Source organism: Symphalangus syndactylus, chromosome 3, assembly GCF_028878055.3.
Source record: "Symphalangus syndactylus isolate Jambi chromosome 3, NHGRI_mSymSyn1-v2.1_pri, whole genome shotgun sequence".
NCBI lineage: Eukaryota > Metazoa > Chordata > Mammalia > Primates > Hylobatidae > Symphalangus > Symphalangus syndactylus.
In genome coordinates, this window is record NC_072425.2 from 134,386,004 (window position 1) to 134,401,371 (window position 15,368).

The following is a 15,368-nucleotide window of genomic DNA, read 5'->3' on the forward strand; positions in this document are numbered from 1 at the left end:
GGAATTGCTGGGTCACATGGTAATTCTATTTTAAATTAAATTAAATTAATTTTTTTCTTAGAGATAGGGTATTGCTCTGTCACCCAGGCTATGCAGTGGTGTAATCATAGCTCACTGCAGCCTCGAACAGCTGGGCTCAAGGGATCCTCCTGCCTCAGCTTCCTAAGTGGCTGGGACTACAGGTGTGCACCATGGTGCCCAGCTATTTTAAAATTACTTAATCTATTGTAAAATCTATTTTATATTTAAGTTAAATTTTATCTTATATTAAATTTGATTTAATTTTTTTGAGGAACCCCCGTGCTATTTACCAAAGTGGCAGCACCATTTTACATTCCTACCAGCAGTGTACAAGTGTTCCTCTGTCTACCAGGCTCAAGGTCAATGACACAATCTCAGCTCACTGCAACCTTCAACTCCTGGGTTCAAGTGATTCTCCTGCCTTAGCCTCCCAAATAGGTAGGATTATAGGCACACGCCACCACACCCAGCTAATTTTTTTTTTTTTTTTGAGATGGAGTCTTTGCTCTGTCACCCAGGCTAGAGTGCACTGGCGCGACCTTGGCTCACTGCAACCTCCACCCCCCCAGTTCAGATGATTCTCCTGCCTCAGCCTTCCGAGTAGCTGGGATTACAGGCACGCGCCACCATGCCCGGCTAATTTTTGTATTTTTAGTAGAGATGGGATTTCACCATGTTGGTCAGGCTGGTCTCGAACTCCTGACCTCGTGATCTGCCTGCCTTGGCCTCCCAAAGTGCTGGGATTACAGGCATGAGCCACCATGCCCGGCCAATTTTTGTATTTTTTAGTAGAGATGGGATTTCACCATGTTGATCAGGCTGGTCTTGAACTCCTGACCTCGTGATCTGCCCGCCTTGGCCTCCCAAAGTGCTGGGATTACAGGTGTGAGCCACTATGCCCGGCCAATTTTTGTATTTTATACTGGAGATGAGATTTCACCATGTTGATCAGGCTGGTCTTGAACTCCTGACCTCGTGATCTGCCTGCCTTGGCCTCCCGAAGTGCTGGGATTACAGGCCTGAGCCACCGTGTCCAGCGAAGACCCTGTCTTTTTTTTTTTTTTTTTTTAGCATCTCTTACGTTAATAATTTATTTATTTATTTTGATTTTTTTTTTTGCACACAAAACAATAAACATTTTCTAAAAGTACATACAAACAAAAAGATGCATATCAAACATATTAGGAAGGTTGCACATGGGAAGACGGGGAATAGAAATGGGGGGTGGGAATTAAAGAAAATAAATGAGAGAGGGACTTTGTATGGATCAATGATAATAACTCAATCCTCTATTTGACAAAGGAGAAGGAAGAGGAAGAAAAAGAAAGTGGGATAAAGGATCAGAAAGGGAGGAAAATAGAAAAAATTAGAGTATGACTCCAGGGTAGACCTGTTTTGTTGTCGCTTGGTTGGTTGGTTGGTTTCTCAGTTGTATTTTTCATGTGTTTCGCCATGTTGGCCAGGCTGGTCTCAAATTCCTAGCCTCAAGTGATCAACCCGCCTCGGCCTCCCGGAGTACTGGGACCACAGGCGTGAGCCACCAAGTCCAGCCCCCACATTGCTTCTGGCCTCTGTGGTAGACCTCCCAGACAGGGCGGCCGGGCAGAGGCGCTCCCCACATCCCAGACGGGGCGGCCAGGCAGAGGCGCTCCTCACTTCCTAGACGGGGTGGTGGCCAGGCAGAGGGGCTCCTCACTTCCCGGACGGGGCGGCCGGGCAGAGGCGCTCCTCACATCCCAGATGATGGGTGGCTGGGCAGAGGCGCTCCTCACTTCCCAGACGGGGCGGCCGTGCAGAGACGCTCTTCACTTCCCAGACGGGGCGGCCGCGCAGAGGCGCTCCTCAATTCCCAGACGGGGCGGCCGGGCAGAGGCGCTCCTCACTTCCCAGACGGGGCGGCCGCGCAGAGGCCCTCCTCACTTCCCGGACGGGGCGGCCGGGCAGAGGCGCTCCTCACTTCCCAGACGGGGCAGCCGGGCAGAGATGTTCCTCACTTCCTAGACAGGGTGGCGGCCGGGCAGAGTCGCTCCTCACATCCCAGACGATGGGCGGCCAGGCAGAGATGTTCCTCACTTCCTAGACGGGGTGGCGGCCGGGCAGAGGCTCTCCTCACCTCCCAGACGGGGCGGCTGGGCAGAGGAGCTCCTCATAACCCAGACGATGGGCGGCCAGGCAGAGACGCTCGCCACCTCCCAGACGGGGCGGTGGCCGGGCAGAGGCTGCAATCCCAGCACCCTGGGAGGCCAAGGCAGGCGGCTGGGAGGCGGAGGCTGCAGCGAGCCAAGACCACGCCACCGCACTCCAGCCCGGGCAACACCGAGCACCGAGTGAGCGAGGCTCCGTCTGCAGTCCCAGCACCTCGGGAGGCCGAGGCGGGCAGACCACTCGAGGTCAGGAGCTGGAGACCAGCCTGGCCGACATGGTGAAACCGCGCCTCCAGCCAAAGGAGAAAAACCAGGGAGGGGTGGTGGCGCGTGCCGGCAATCCCAGGCAGCCCGCAGGCCAGGGCAGGAGAATCACGGGAGCCGGACGCAGGGAGTCTGCAGCGAGCCGAGTGTACTCCAGCCTGGGCCACAGAGGGAAGAAAAGAAAGAAGAAAGCAAGGAGGATGGATGGATGGAAGGAAGGAAGGAGGGAGGGAGGGAGGGAGGGAAGGCAGTCAGGCAGGCAGGAAGGCAGGCAGGCTTTTTTGTTTGTTTTTTTGAGACAGAGTTTCGCTCTTATTGCCCAGGCTGGAATGCAATGGCACATTCTCGGCTCACTGCAGCCTCCGCCTCCCAGGTTCAAGCGATTCTCCTACCTCAGCCTGCCGAGTAGCTGGGATTACAGGCATGCGCCACCACCCTGGCTAATTTTGTATTTTTAGTAGAGACAGGGTTTCTCCATGTTGGTCAGGCTGGTCTTGAACTCCTGACCTCAGGTGATCCGCCCGCCTTGGCCTCCCAAAGTGCTGGGATTACAGGCGTGAGCCACCGCTCCCGGCAGGATTATTACTTCTTATGAGTTTAGAGTCTTCTGTAAAACCAGAGCTCTCACAATGCATTGTTCTTCCTTAGATTGTTTATTAAAATATTAAGATTTATCCTAGCACTTATGTTCAACATACCGTAGTTTTTACACTTCTCCATCTAAATAAAACCAAGTTTGTTCCTACACTAGTCCAGCATGCATTCTGAAGAAGTCCAGTGATTATACATCACCATCTAGAGATTAGGTATCCCAATCCTTTCTTCCTATATCTAAGCTAACTCCTCCTTAGCCAAATGGTACCCTTTGATTTTGTGTTAATCCTTTCCTTCCCTTCGCTCTTAACCCCTCTCATTCCGTCTTCTCCCTCCCTTTTCCACCCCCCCCTTCCTCCTCTTTCACCTCCTCTCCCTTTTTCTTTTTTTCCCCTCTTTTTCTTTTTCTTCTTTTGTATCTGAGCAGGAACTAACTTCTGAACTCTGCCCATCCCCAGCCAGGACATCACAGGTGACATTTACTATTTCAACTTCACCAACGGGCAGTCTACGTGGGACCATCCATGTGATGAACACTATCGGAACTTGGTGATCCAAGAGCGGGCAAAGCTGTCAACTTCTGGGGCCATTAAGAAGAAGAAAAAAAAAAAGGAAAAGAAAGACAAGAAGGACAGAGAGACCCCCAAGAGTTCCCTGGTGAGTCAGTGGATGCCTCCTCCCAGAGAGGCCAGGGCTGAAATCTGGAGGGATGTTGGGAACCTCTAGGTGTCTGCGGCTGGGAGGTTGAAGACAACAGTCAGAATATGGTAAATTCTTGATAGTATATCATCTAAACTTTGCCTGTCTTCTAGTCGATTTTCCTTTCAGCTTCTGGAATTCTGGAAGTTGTTGCCATGTCTACACATTTCCTTTCTCCCCACTTGGGAAGTGCATGTTACCTAATAGGATTGATGAGAGACAGTGCTCTTCTGAGAATGGTTTTTTGCAGTAGTAGTAGCAGTAATGGCATCTGCTGCTCTGGAGAGTGGGAACTGAAAGCAGTTGGCAGAGGCCAGTGAACTGAGTGAAGTGTCCTTTCTCTTTATTCAGAGTCAGGCCTCCCTAGTGTGGGTTCCTTATTTGTCTTAAAGTGGTGTGAATTCCTAGATGTCAGATGTAGCCATAATTTAGTTGTCAAAACACCAGTGCCTTCAAGATTTGAAAGAAAAGCCTTGGGCTTTATCTACTCATCTAGATTGTTGCCAGTGTCCTCAGTGAGTGGTGGGTAACTGAAGTTTAATTGCAATGTGATTTCCTTGTTGTTGTTTTTTTGAGACGGAGTCTCACTCTGTCACCCAGGCTGGAGTACAGTGGCGTGATCTCAGCTCACTGCAACCTCTGCCTTTCAGGCTCAAGCAATTCTCCTGCCTCAGCCTCCTGAGTAGTTGGGATTACAGGCATCTGCCACCACACCTGGCTAATTTTTGTATTTTTAGTAGAGTTGGGGTTTCACCATGTTGGCCAGGCTGGTCTCAAACTCCTGACCTCAAGTGATCCACCCGCCTCAGCCTCCCAAAGTGCTGGGATTACTGGTGTGGGCCACCATGCCCAGCCTGATTTCCTTGGTTATAAGTAGCTTTTGTATTTGAGTTCAAGGTGTTCATATTAATTATTGTTTCATTTGTCCCTTTAGTACATCTGAACCTAGGAGGTGGAGTTATTGCCCACATGATTTAGCTGGAGCAACTAAGACCTGGAGCCATACAAAGTAAGGCCCAGGCTCTCCCAGAACTCTGTGGTGGTCCCTTTCCCCAGGCCTGGGGCAGGTGGGGCATGCTGAAGAGAGGGAGGGACATAGGAACTCAGCTCAGCCAGTGGGGAGCACTGGGAACATCGTTTCAACCCTCTTCAGTGGTCCAGTTGTTTTGCTCTTTTGTTTATAGTTTTTGTTTCCCTCCAGAGCCTTGTGCTTCCTGTTGTCCAAGCTCCGCAGACGCTTCTTTTTTCCCTCCCCTCCCTGACATATTATTCATGGTTCTGAGAAACATGGTAACAAGCCCATTCCTCCAGATGGAGAAAAGAGGGCAGATAATTTCCAGCTAGGCTGGATTTTCCAGTGTAATGTGTTTGAATGGCAAAAGGTGGCCACGGGGCTTTTCACGGACCCAGGATTATTTGAAATGGTAGTCAGACATGTGGGCAGGCTGTGGCTTGACGAAAGGCAGGAGACAGAATGAAGTGAGGGTTCTGGGGTGGAGAGCTGGGTAAAGGACCGAGATGTAGATGTGTGATTGGACTCTTAGAGCCCTCTGTTAAAAAAGTTCCTTCCGTGGTTTCAGGAAATGAAGAAAATGGGACAGCCCCGGGCTGTCAGTCTGGTTCTTAGGGCTCAGGACAGGTGCCTCAAACTTGAGTTTGTCCAGGGGACAGCTCTGAGCCAGGCGGGCAGCCTGGATGCAAGTGGTTTGGACTCTCTGGAGGTGTGCAGTCACAGTCAGGTGGGGTTCAGTGTGAATGTTTGTAGAGGGGTGGTTGATTTTTTAGAAGTTTTTCTTTTTTTTTTTTTGAGACGAAGTCTCACTCTGTCGCCCAGGCTGGAGTGCAGTGGCACAATCTCGGCTCACTGCAAGCTCCGCCTCCCAGGTTGATGCCATTCTCCTGCCTCAGCCTCTCCGAGTAGCTGGGACTACAGGCGCCCGCCACCACGCCCAGCTAATTTTTTGTACTTTTAGTAGAGACGGGGTTTCACCGTGGTCTCGATCTCCTGACCTCGTGATCCACCCGCCTCGGCCTCCCAAAGTGCTGGGATTACAAGCGTGAGCCACCACGCCCGGCCGATTTTTTAGAAGTTTTTCTAGCCCAGAGGGTCTGTGACTATGTGGAGGTCTCTCAAGCAATACCAACTGGTTCCTTTGGTATACAATGCTAGACTGAGTTTTCAAGTCTCGGGTCATTTGTTATGCTTCTCTTCTCTCTCTGTTAAAAAATTTCTGGGTGTCCTTGATAAGGTTGGTGGACTTTTCTTCTTCTTCTTCTTCTTTTTTTTTTTTTTGAGACAGCATCTTGCTTTGTTGCCCAGGCTGGAGTGCAGTGGCATGATCTTGGATCACTGCAACCTCCGCCCCTGGGTTCAAGCAATTCTCGTGCCTCAGCCTCCCGAGGAGCAGGGACTATAGGCGCCCACCACTGTGCCCGGCTAATTTTTTGTATTTTTAGTAGAGATGGGGTTTCACCATGATGGCCAGGCTGGTCTTGAACTCCTGACCTCAAGTGATCCGTCCGCCGCAGCCTCCTAAAGTGCTGGGATTACAGGCATGAGCCACCACACACGGCCCAAGAGCCACCACACACGGCTCTCACAGAATCTGAGAGCTGGATAGTACCTTAGGGATAATCTGGTTGGCGATTTTCAGACTAGTTTGTAGTAGAGCCCTGTCTTCAAGTCAGTTCCTCTATAGAGGTCCAGCTTATAAAAAAAGAAATGGAGCTTCTTTGGTTGAACTTGGCAGTGTGGGTCTTTGTGACGCCTCTTCTCTGTCACATGCACAATATAGTACCCCAAGGTACTGAACTTCCCAGGTTCCGTGGAGCAAGGTTTGCAAACCATTGATCTAGTGGAGGCTCCTCTTTGTAGATAAGGAAACTGGAGCCTAGAAAACAACATATTTTCAGCCCAAGGGAGTTTTTATCTTTTCTTCCCTCTTCAGTTTGTGTTTTACTTTATTTTTTATTTAAAAAAATTTTTTTTATTATTATTTTTTGCTATTGATTTTATTTATTTATTTATTTATTTTTTATTATACTTTAAGTTTTAGGGTTTAAATAGAGGGTGGATTTCTGCTGAGGGCTTGCCAAGGGCTGAGGTAGCAAGCGTAAATCAGAAGTGCTTTGTCTTCGTTTTCTCTGCATGTTTATGTACCCATCTAGGAAACGCAGCCTGAGGAGGGAATTCTGCCTCCTTCATCCTTTCTCTGCAGCCTCTCCCCTCCGTCAGCACCTGGGCTTGCTGATCTGGACCTGGATCAAGAGATTCAGGCTAGAAGTGAGGGATCCTATAACAAAGGAAAGAGCCCAGGCATGCTGGGCGACACTCCCTGGCATTTCATGGGTGCCCTTCCCAGAAAGCTGCAGCCACTCTCCAAAGGCCAACCTTCCCAAATCCAGCAGGTCTTTGCTGACATGGAGGAAATCTTAGGCAGGGCCCCAGCCCAATGCAGAAGAGAATTAGATGATCAGCAGGGTCTGGAGAAACTCCAGAAGGCGACAGAAAAAATCTGCCTGGGGTTTTCAGACCCTGAAACAGAAGAGCTGGAAATGAGAAGCAGACAGCAGAAACTGGGCACTCCAGCCCCTCAGAACACTGGGCTTCTCCAAAATGTGCAGGATGTGGTAGAAAGCAGGAGCCAGGCCCCTGTCCACTCAAAGCTTTCTGAAGCCATCAAAGGCCTGCCGCTGACAGGGGAGCAGCACAGCCACAGCTTAGTCAAATTGAGCTCCACTGGCCCTGGAGGGGACAAGGGCCAAAGCCCCATTCCCATGTCATCCCCTGAGGAGGAGTCCTCCCTGTCTTCTTGTTCTTCCGGCCACATGTTGCCTGCTAGGAAGAGCAAGTTGTTGTTAGATAGCAGCCCTACTGAAGACTTGAGCTGGCAGGGAGTTCCTGGGGAAGGTGGGAGCATAGGCAGCGGGAGGAGGAAGAGAGAACCTCCTGGACTGTGGATGGAACAGGTCTCCAAGCTTGTCAATAAGGATATCCCAGGAAGCTGCAAGGAAACGGGGTCCAGTGACCTTGAGGCTCTAGGGGCCTCAGCTGAAGATCTACCTCAGGGGCTCTTGCTAATACCACCTGAAACCCTGGCATCAGAACCAGCTCAGAATCCCCTTTCAGGGAGGGCCCCTGAGGAGCCTCCTGCCAGTGAGAAGAGACAGGCCCTAGGGTCTGCAGAGCTCCCTTATAAAGATCAGAAGCCTAGCATGTCTGGGCCTGACTTGGAGAGCAGCAGCAGCAGCAACCTGGCCTCACACCTGGGCTCTGCCTTCCTGGATGAGGTGAACAACTTCCCTTGGAACCTGCAGAGCTCACGGGGATCTGAGGAGGGTGTGGCTCAGTCAGACTTGGGTCTCAGAGATCAACACTTCAGCCCCTTCTTAGTTCCTCACATGTCCCACATGCAGAGCCTTGACGAGGAGCAGTCAGAAAGTGAAGACTACTCTGAGGACCAGAGGTTCTACCAGCACATCCTGCAGATGGTCAAGATCTCCAGGTGGCCGGAGGGTCTGGGGCTGCCTGAGAGCATGCAGGACATGCCGTGCAGATACAGCGCCAGCACAGTCTGTTGCATGGCAGCTGAGTCTTCTAGGATGTCTAGTGAGGGTGAGCACGAGGCCATCAGAGTTACAGAGAGGGACTCGAGGTTTCTGTCATGGGAGCCAGAGCTGCTGGAACATCCTCAGGAGGTGGCCCTTGCCCCTGCTGGGCAAGAGGCCTCTCAGCAAGGCCATTTCCAGCCAAGCAGCAGCACCCTCAGGCAGGAGCTAGTCCAGCAGAGCTCCAGCGGAGGGCTTGCTACAGAGCCAGGCAAGATGCAGCATCTCAACCAGGTAGGTGTCTTAGTGAGCATGGCCTAAAGGCCTAAACTTGGCAGGGAGGGAGCAGGTGGAGTTGATGTCTTACCACAGCCGTCAGGACTGCATTTCTGTTACCCACCCTACCGTCGTAACTATTGGCCCTTTAATTACCCAAATGGCCATTTTATGGGATGACACATATTTGAAGTTTCTTCTACCCCATCACCTGCAAGATAGGGCTGAGGGTATCTGTGATTTCCCTTCCCTGGCTGTAATTGTAATTCACGGGTGGTTCATGTGCTTTGCACATGATCCGTTTTGAGGGTGAGCAGAACGTCGGTAATCCTGGCATTCATGCAGGATATAAACACCTTCCTGGGATTTGGGAAGTTTTTCCTATCAGCTGATTCTAGAGAGAGGTCCTTCTTATTTGGAAATAGGCAGCCTACCCCAAAGCTCTGAACTTTATTTCTTCTCGAAATCAGGCAGAACTAGAAAGTTAATATTATTTTTTATTTTTATTTTACTTTTTGGACAGGGTTTTGTTCTGTTGCCCAGGCTGGAGTGCAGTGGATCTTGGCTCACTGCAATCTGCGCCTCTATCGCTTGAATCCCAGGTTCAAGTGATTTTCGTGCCTCAGCCTCTCAAATAGCTGGGATTACAAGTGCTCACCACCACTCCCAGCCAATTTCTTTGTGTTTTTAGTAGAAATGGAGTTTTGCCATGTTGGCCAGGCTGGTCTCGAACTCCTGGTCTCAAGCGATCCACCCGCCTTGGCCTCCCCAAGTGCTGGGATTATAGACATGAGCCACTGCACCTGATTAGAGAGTTAATATATATATATATATATTTTTTGACAGTCTTGCTCTGTTGCCTAGGCTGGAGTGCAGTGGTGCCATCTCGGGTCATTGCAACCTCCACCTCCTGGGTTCAAGCTATTCTTGTGCCTCAGCCTCCTGAGTAGCTGGGACTACAGGTGTGTGCCAACACGCCTGGCTAATTTTTGTATTTTTAGTAGAGACGGAGTTTTGTCATGTTGGCCAGGCTGGTCTCAAACTCCTGACCTCAAGTGATCTGCCTGCTTCAGTCTCCCAAAGTGCTGGGATTACAGGTGTGAACTGTCGTGCCTGGCCTGAGAGCTAATATTCTTATGAGAGACAGAGGCCAGAACCTTTCTCTGTCATCCAGTGAGCTGCTTCTGCTCTTTGCCTCCTAGGGTCCCCAGAAAACCACATGGATAACCTGTGTCAGACTTGTGTAGACCATATTTGTGACGTCACTCTTGAGTTCACTTCCTCCCCTATTGGGATTTCTCAAATGGCTGGCCTTGCCCTATCATTCTACCTTTGTCCCTTTAAAGAGTCACCATATTCTTCATTCAGAAGTCAAGTTGGATCAGAGACCATGGGGATCAATCTGAATTTCTCCAGCTATTCTTTTGCTGTTGCCCAGCTGTGGCTTTATCCAGTTGTTCCCTCTGCTTCCTAATTGCTGGCTTGCACTGGTTCTCTGTTAGCTTTAATAACTACTGTAGCACTATAAATATCGGATAAGCTGCAGATTATCCTGCAAGTTTTAATTAGCCCAATGGCAGTAAGTCTATCTGCTCTGAAGGACAACTCCACGCATAGCCCCATACTCAGAGTTAATGGCCATCTATAGAAGATGATCAGCTGGGAGCCAGGAATGTATAATTTCTCCGCTAATCGCTGATTTGGTCAAGGCCTGGGAGAACAAAGCCCTCAGCATGCTTGTCTCCCTCCCTCAAGCCCCCAGCATATTAGCAAATTAGCCATGTTAGGAGTCTGTAATTTTCCATAAATACAGTGTGGCGATAATTTTGCTTGCTGATACATGGGCTGGTTGGAAGGGCTGAAACCAGGAGGAGCATGCCTGGTTTGCCTAGTTTACCTTGAAGAAGCTTTCTGGGGCTCTTCCCCTCCCCCGGCCATTTTTTTTTTTTTTTTTTTTAAGAGACCAGAGTTTTGCTCTGTTGTCCATGCTGGAGTTCAGTGGTGTGATCGTAGCTCACTGCAGCCTTGAGCTCCTGGGCTTAAGCAATCCTCCCGAGTAGTTGGGACTACAGATGTGTACCACCATATCCAGCTAATTAAAAATTATTTTTTTGTAGACATGGTGTGTCTTACCGTGTTGCCCAGACTGGTCTTGAACCCCTGGCCTAAAAGTGATCCTCCTGCCTTGGCTTCCGAAAGTACTGGGGTTATGGGTGTCAGGGACCATGTATGTCCTAGGCTCTTTTTTCTGCCACAGCTAGAGCTGGTATAAAGTACTGTCTTAGAGATAGCCTTGGGTTCCAGTCCCATCTCTGCCCCTCACTGGCTCTGTGACTTTGGGCAGGGTTCTTTTTTTTTTTTTTTTTGGAGACAGGGTCTCACTCTGTAACGCAGGCTGGAGTGCAGCGGCATGATGTCACCTCACTGCAACCTCTATCTCCGGGGTTCAAGTGATTCTCCTGCCTTAGCCCTCTCAGTAGCTGGGATTACAGGCACCTGCCACCATGCCTGGCTAATTTTTGTGTTTTAATAGAGACAGGGTTTCACCATATTGGCCAGACTGGTCTTGAATTCCTGACCTTAGGTAATCCGCCCGCCTCAGCCTCTCAAAGTGCTGGGATTACAGGCGTGAGCCACCACGCCCAGCCTGGGCAGGGTTCTTGACCTCACCAACCTCCGTTTGCTCATATGGGGACTGTGGATAATGGCAGAGCCAGTCTTAGGTGGTTGTGAGAGTAAAATGAGACATTGCACGGACGGTGTTTAGCCAGTGCACTGCTGGCCAGTGTTACGATTATCAGCTCATTTTCTCCTTTACAAACATGTTCTACAACAGGCCAGATGATTGTGGACCTGCAGAAGCTCAGGAGTGGTTCTCACCTTACTTTTCTGATGAGCACCTGATGCAGAAATGGGCCCTGCTGGGAACCCACCCACTGGTCTGGCCCCTAGGCTGAGGCTATAGGTGAGAAGATGGATCTTCTGAACCTCAGCCTGACTGCCTCTGGGTTTCATTTTCTCTCTTCAGTCTTTTTTGTGGGATTAGGGAGGATTGGAATTTTTGTGTCATCTTAGACATTTTAAGTTTGAGAAATGAATTTTGAAGGAGTCTTTGTTTTTTTTTTTTTTTTTTTTTTTGAGACAGAGTCTCGCTCTGTCACCCAGGCTGGAGTGCAGTGGCGCGATCTCGGCTCACTGCAAGCTCCGCCTCCCGGCTTCACGCCATTCTCCTGCCTCAGCCTCTCCGAGTAGCTGGGACTACAGGCGTCTGCCATCACGCCCGGCTAATTTTTTGTATTTTTAGTAGAGATGGGGTTTCACCGTGGTCTCGATCTCCTGACCTCGTGATCCGCCCGCCTTGGCCTCCCAAAGTGCTGGGATTACAAGCGTGAGCCACCGCGCCCGGCCTTGAAGGAGTCTTTGTAAATTGTCACCAGATTGCCATCCTTGCTTCTGATAAGCCTAGATTATTGTAATGTGAATCCCTGTGATGGTGGCAATTTTATAATGTTGGTGTAGCCCTGGGCCCCTCACAAAGGCCCCTAGCACTCGTCTCCTTGAGCTTCTCTGCACACCTAGTCAGGTGGCAAGGCACACATCATCTCCATCTTGCAGATGAGTAAACTGAGAATCGGAGAGTCTGTGAGTAGCAGGAGGTCTCACGAATTCTGACTCGTAGCCTGATTTCTTTCTCCAGCCCTTGCTTGCAGGAAGGAGAACAGGGAAAAGAAGGGACCTGGTCAGCCCCACTGCTGCCCTTCGGCAAGGCTCCTTTCAGCCACCTTCCTCATCAGTGGAGAGGGGAGAGAGTCCTTCTTTAGTTGCTCATGTGTATTTTTTTGTAGTTAGTGTTGATTTTTTTTCCAGACAGGGTCATTTTTATTTTTAGAGGCAGGGTCTTGCTCTATCTCCCAGCCTGGAGTGCAGTGATTATATCTCACAGTGGTTATATCTCATATAACCTTGAACTCCTGGGCTTAATTGATCTTGCTGCCTCAGCCTCCCAAGTAGCTAGGACCACAGGCATGTGTCACCATGTCCAGCTAGTTTTTTTTTTTTTTTTTTTTTTTTTTTTTTTTTTTTAATAGATATAGGGTCTCACTGTGTTACCTAGGCTGGTCTGAGATAGGGTCTTGTTCTGTTGCCCAGACTGGAGTACAGTGATGCCATCATAGCTCACTGTAGCCTCCAGCTCCTGGGCTCAAGCAGTCCTTCCTCCTCAGCCTCCTGAGTAGGTGGAACTACAGGTACATGCTACGCCATCTGGCTAATCTTTAAAATATTTCTATAGAAATGGGGTCTTGCTATGTTGCCCAGGCTGGTCTTGAACTCCTGGCCTTAAATGATCTTCCCACCTTGGGCTCCCAAAGTGCTGGGATTATAGATGTGAGCCACTATGCCTTGGCCTTAGATTTTAATCAGAGTAGTGCATGTCCGTAGTTAAAAAAGTCAAATAGTACTAAAAGGCATATAAGAAAGTATTGCACTTCACTGTACAGAGCCCTCCTCAAAGGCAACCATTCTGTTGTGGTGTTTACTTCCATCTTTGTAAATAATACACTTAGATTGCTTTTTCTTGACTCATCAATTTTAAACTTTATCAATTGAGAATTCTTCTGGTAGATGAGGATTTGTCTCTGCTTTCCCCTCCCGCATCCTTCTTATGTGACTTTTTTTTTTTGAGACAGAGTCTCGCTCTGTCGCGCAGGCTGGAGTGCAGTGGTGTGATCTCGGGTCACTGCAACCTCTGCCTCCTGGGTTCAAGTGATTCTCTTGCCTCAGCCTCCTGAGTGGCTGGGATTACAGGCATGTGTCACCACGCCCGGCTAATTTTTGTATTTTTAATAGAGACAGGGGTTCACCATGTTGGCCAGGCTGGTCTTGAACTCCTGACCTCAGGTGATCCGCCCGCCTCGGCCTCCCAAAGTGCTGGAATTACAGGCTTGAGCCACTGCGCCTGGCTTTTTTTTTTTTTTTTGAGACAATCTTGCTGTGTTGCCTGGCTGAAGTGCAGTGGCGTGATCTCGGCTGACTGCAACCTCTGCCTCCCGGTTTCAAGTGATTCTCCTGCTTCAGCCTCCTGAGTAGCTGGGACTATAGGTGCCCGCCACCATGCCCGGCTAATTTTTGTATTTTTTAGTACAGACAGGTTTCACCATATTGGCCAGGCTGGTCTCAAACTCCTGACCTCAGGTGATCCGCCTACCTTGGCTTCCCAAAGTGCTGGGATTACAGGCATGAGCCACCACGCCCAGCCTCCTATGTGGCTTCTGAAAGGAGAGCAGAACCGCATGCAGCATCTGCCAGATGTAAAAGAACTGTTTACTGTGAGACAGCATGAGACTTATGAGAATCAGGAAACCAGCCTGTGATTTCTCACACAGTTGGCACAATGGTAATTTCTGGATGTTGTGTTTCATTAGCAGCCTCTGAGTGGAGGTGGTTTAAATTTCAGTGTGCAGGATTTAGATGTTTTATTTTTATATCTGTCTCCGACACTCCCAGAGCCACATGGTTTCTTGGGTTGTAACAAGATGTTTTCTGTTGCCCAGGCCCTGGGTTCCTCATTAGCCCCAGTTCATGTTCCTCTTGGGGGCCTGGCTCCTTTACGAGGTCTTGTGGATACCCCACCCTCTGCCCTTCGTGGATCTCAAAGCATGAACCTGGGGAGCTCAGTGGCATCTGGACGTCAGCTTGGAGAACTCGTGCTGGTAAGTCCTTTCTCTTGTGTTTGGTGTCTGTAGTTCCTGTGGGGCCTCCCATGTGCCATACCAGGAACTATGGCCTAGGAGTGAGAAATAGACAGAATCGGTGGAGTCCTCAGAGTTCATAATCCAGTTGGGAAAATGTAATTCGCACCTGTATGAATGTGGACTCTGGGCTGTGGAGGATAGACCCATGCTGTAGGGACATAAGTGCTGATTTCCGAGTCTCCGCAGCCAAGGCAGTAGGAGTGGGTGAAGGGAGTCATTGGTGTGAGCTGCAGTCGCCAGGTCAGGTTCATGGACATAGTGGGACTTGATCTGGGAGACATTGACATAGAGAGTGGGGAGGAGCATTCTAAAGGTCATTCCAAAGGTCTTCCAAGTGAGTCCTTTGACTGTCCTTCTCTATTTTGAAGCCTTCACAGGGTCTCAAGACCTCTTCTTATACAAAGGGTCTCTTGGGCTCCATATATGAGGACAAGACTGCTCTCAGCCTCTTGGCTTTAGGAGAAGAAACCAATGAGGAGGATGAGGAAAGTGACAACCAGGTAATGATGAAGTCCTCTCCCTGGCCTGGAAACCCTCTGTGCTATATTTTTTCCTTTTGAAAATGTTTTTGCTGTGATAGAAAAAATATGTAACATAAAATTTGCCCTTTTAACCATTTTAAAGTTAAAATTCAGTGGTATTAATTACCTTAACAATGTGCGTGCCCAACACCACTATCCATTTCTTTTTTTTTCTGCACTCCCCCACCACCACTATTCATTTCTAGAACTTGTTCATCATCCCAAATAGAACCTGTGTACCTATTGAATAACTTCCTATTCCCTCTCCCTCCATCCCTGGAAACCTAATCTGCTTTCTGTGTCTATGAGTTTACCTATTCTAGGTACTTCATATAAGTGGAATTATACAATATTTGTCCTTTCGTGTCTGGCTTATTTCACTTAGCATAATGTTTCAGTCTTCATCTATGTTGTCGCGTGTATTAGAACTTTGGTCCTTTTTAAGGCTGAATAATATTCAATGGTATGGATATGCCACATTTTGTTTATCTACTCATCTGTTGATGAATATATATGGGTTGTTTCCACCTTTGGTTGATCTCTGTGCT

The 15,368-nt window shown here is 49.1% G+C and overlaps 1 protein-coding gene across 30 annotated transcripts in view; it reads left to right on the top strand.

Annotated features, from left to right (window-relative positions):
- Positions 1-15,368, top strand: part of CEP164 (centrosomal protein 164) — a 99,123-nt gene that overhangs the window by 32,914 nt on the left and 50,841 nt on the right. For 19 of the 30 annotated variants that reach the window (XM_063635514.1, XM_063635517.1, XM_063635525.1 and 16 more), the window contains 3 exons: positions 3,482-3,680; positions 14,099-14,257; positions 14,668-14,799. In XM_063635514.1, coding sequence (XP_063491584.1) covers positions 3,482-3,680; positions 14,099-14,257; positions 14,668-14,799 — 490 coding nt within the window. Of the gene's footprint in view, positions 1-3,481; positions 3,681-8,138; positions 8,565-14,098; positions 14,258-14,667; positions 14,800-15,368 lie in introns of those variants that run through there. The other 11 variants (XM_063635502.1, XM_063635493.1, XM_063635498.1 and 8 more) reach the window with 3 other exon arrangements.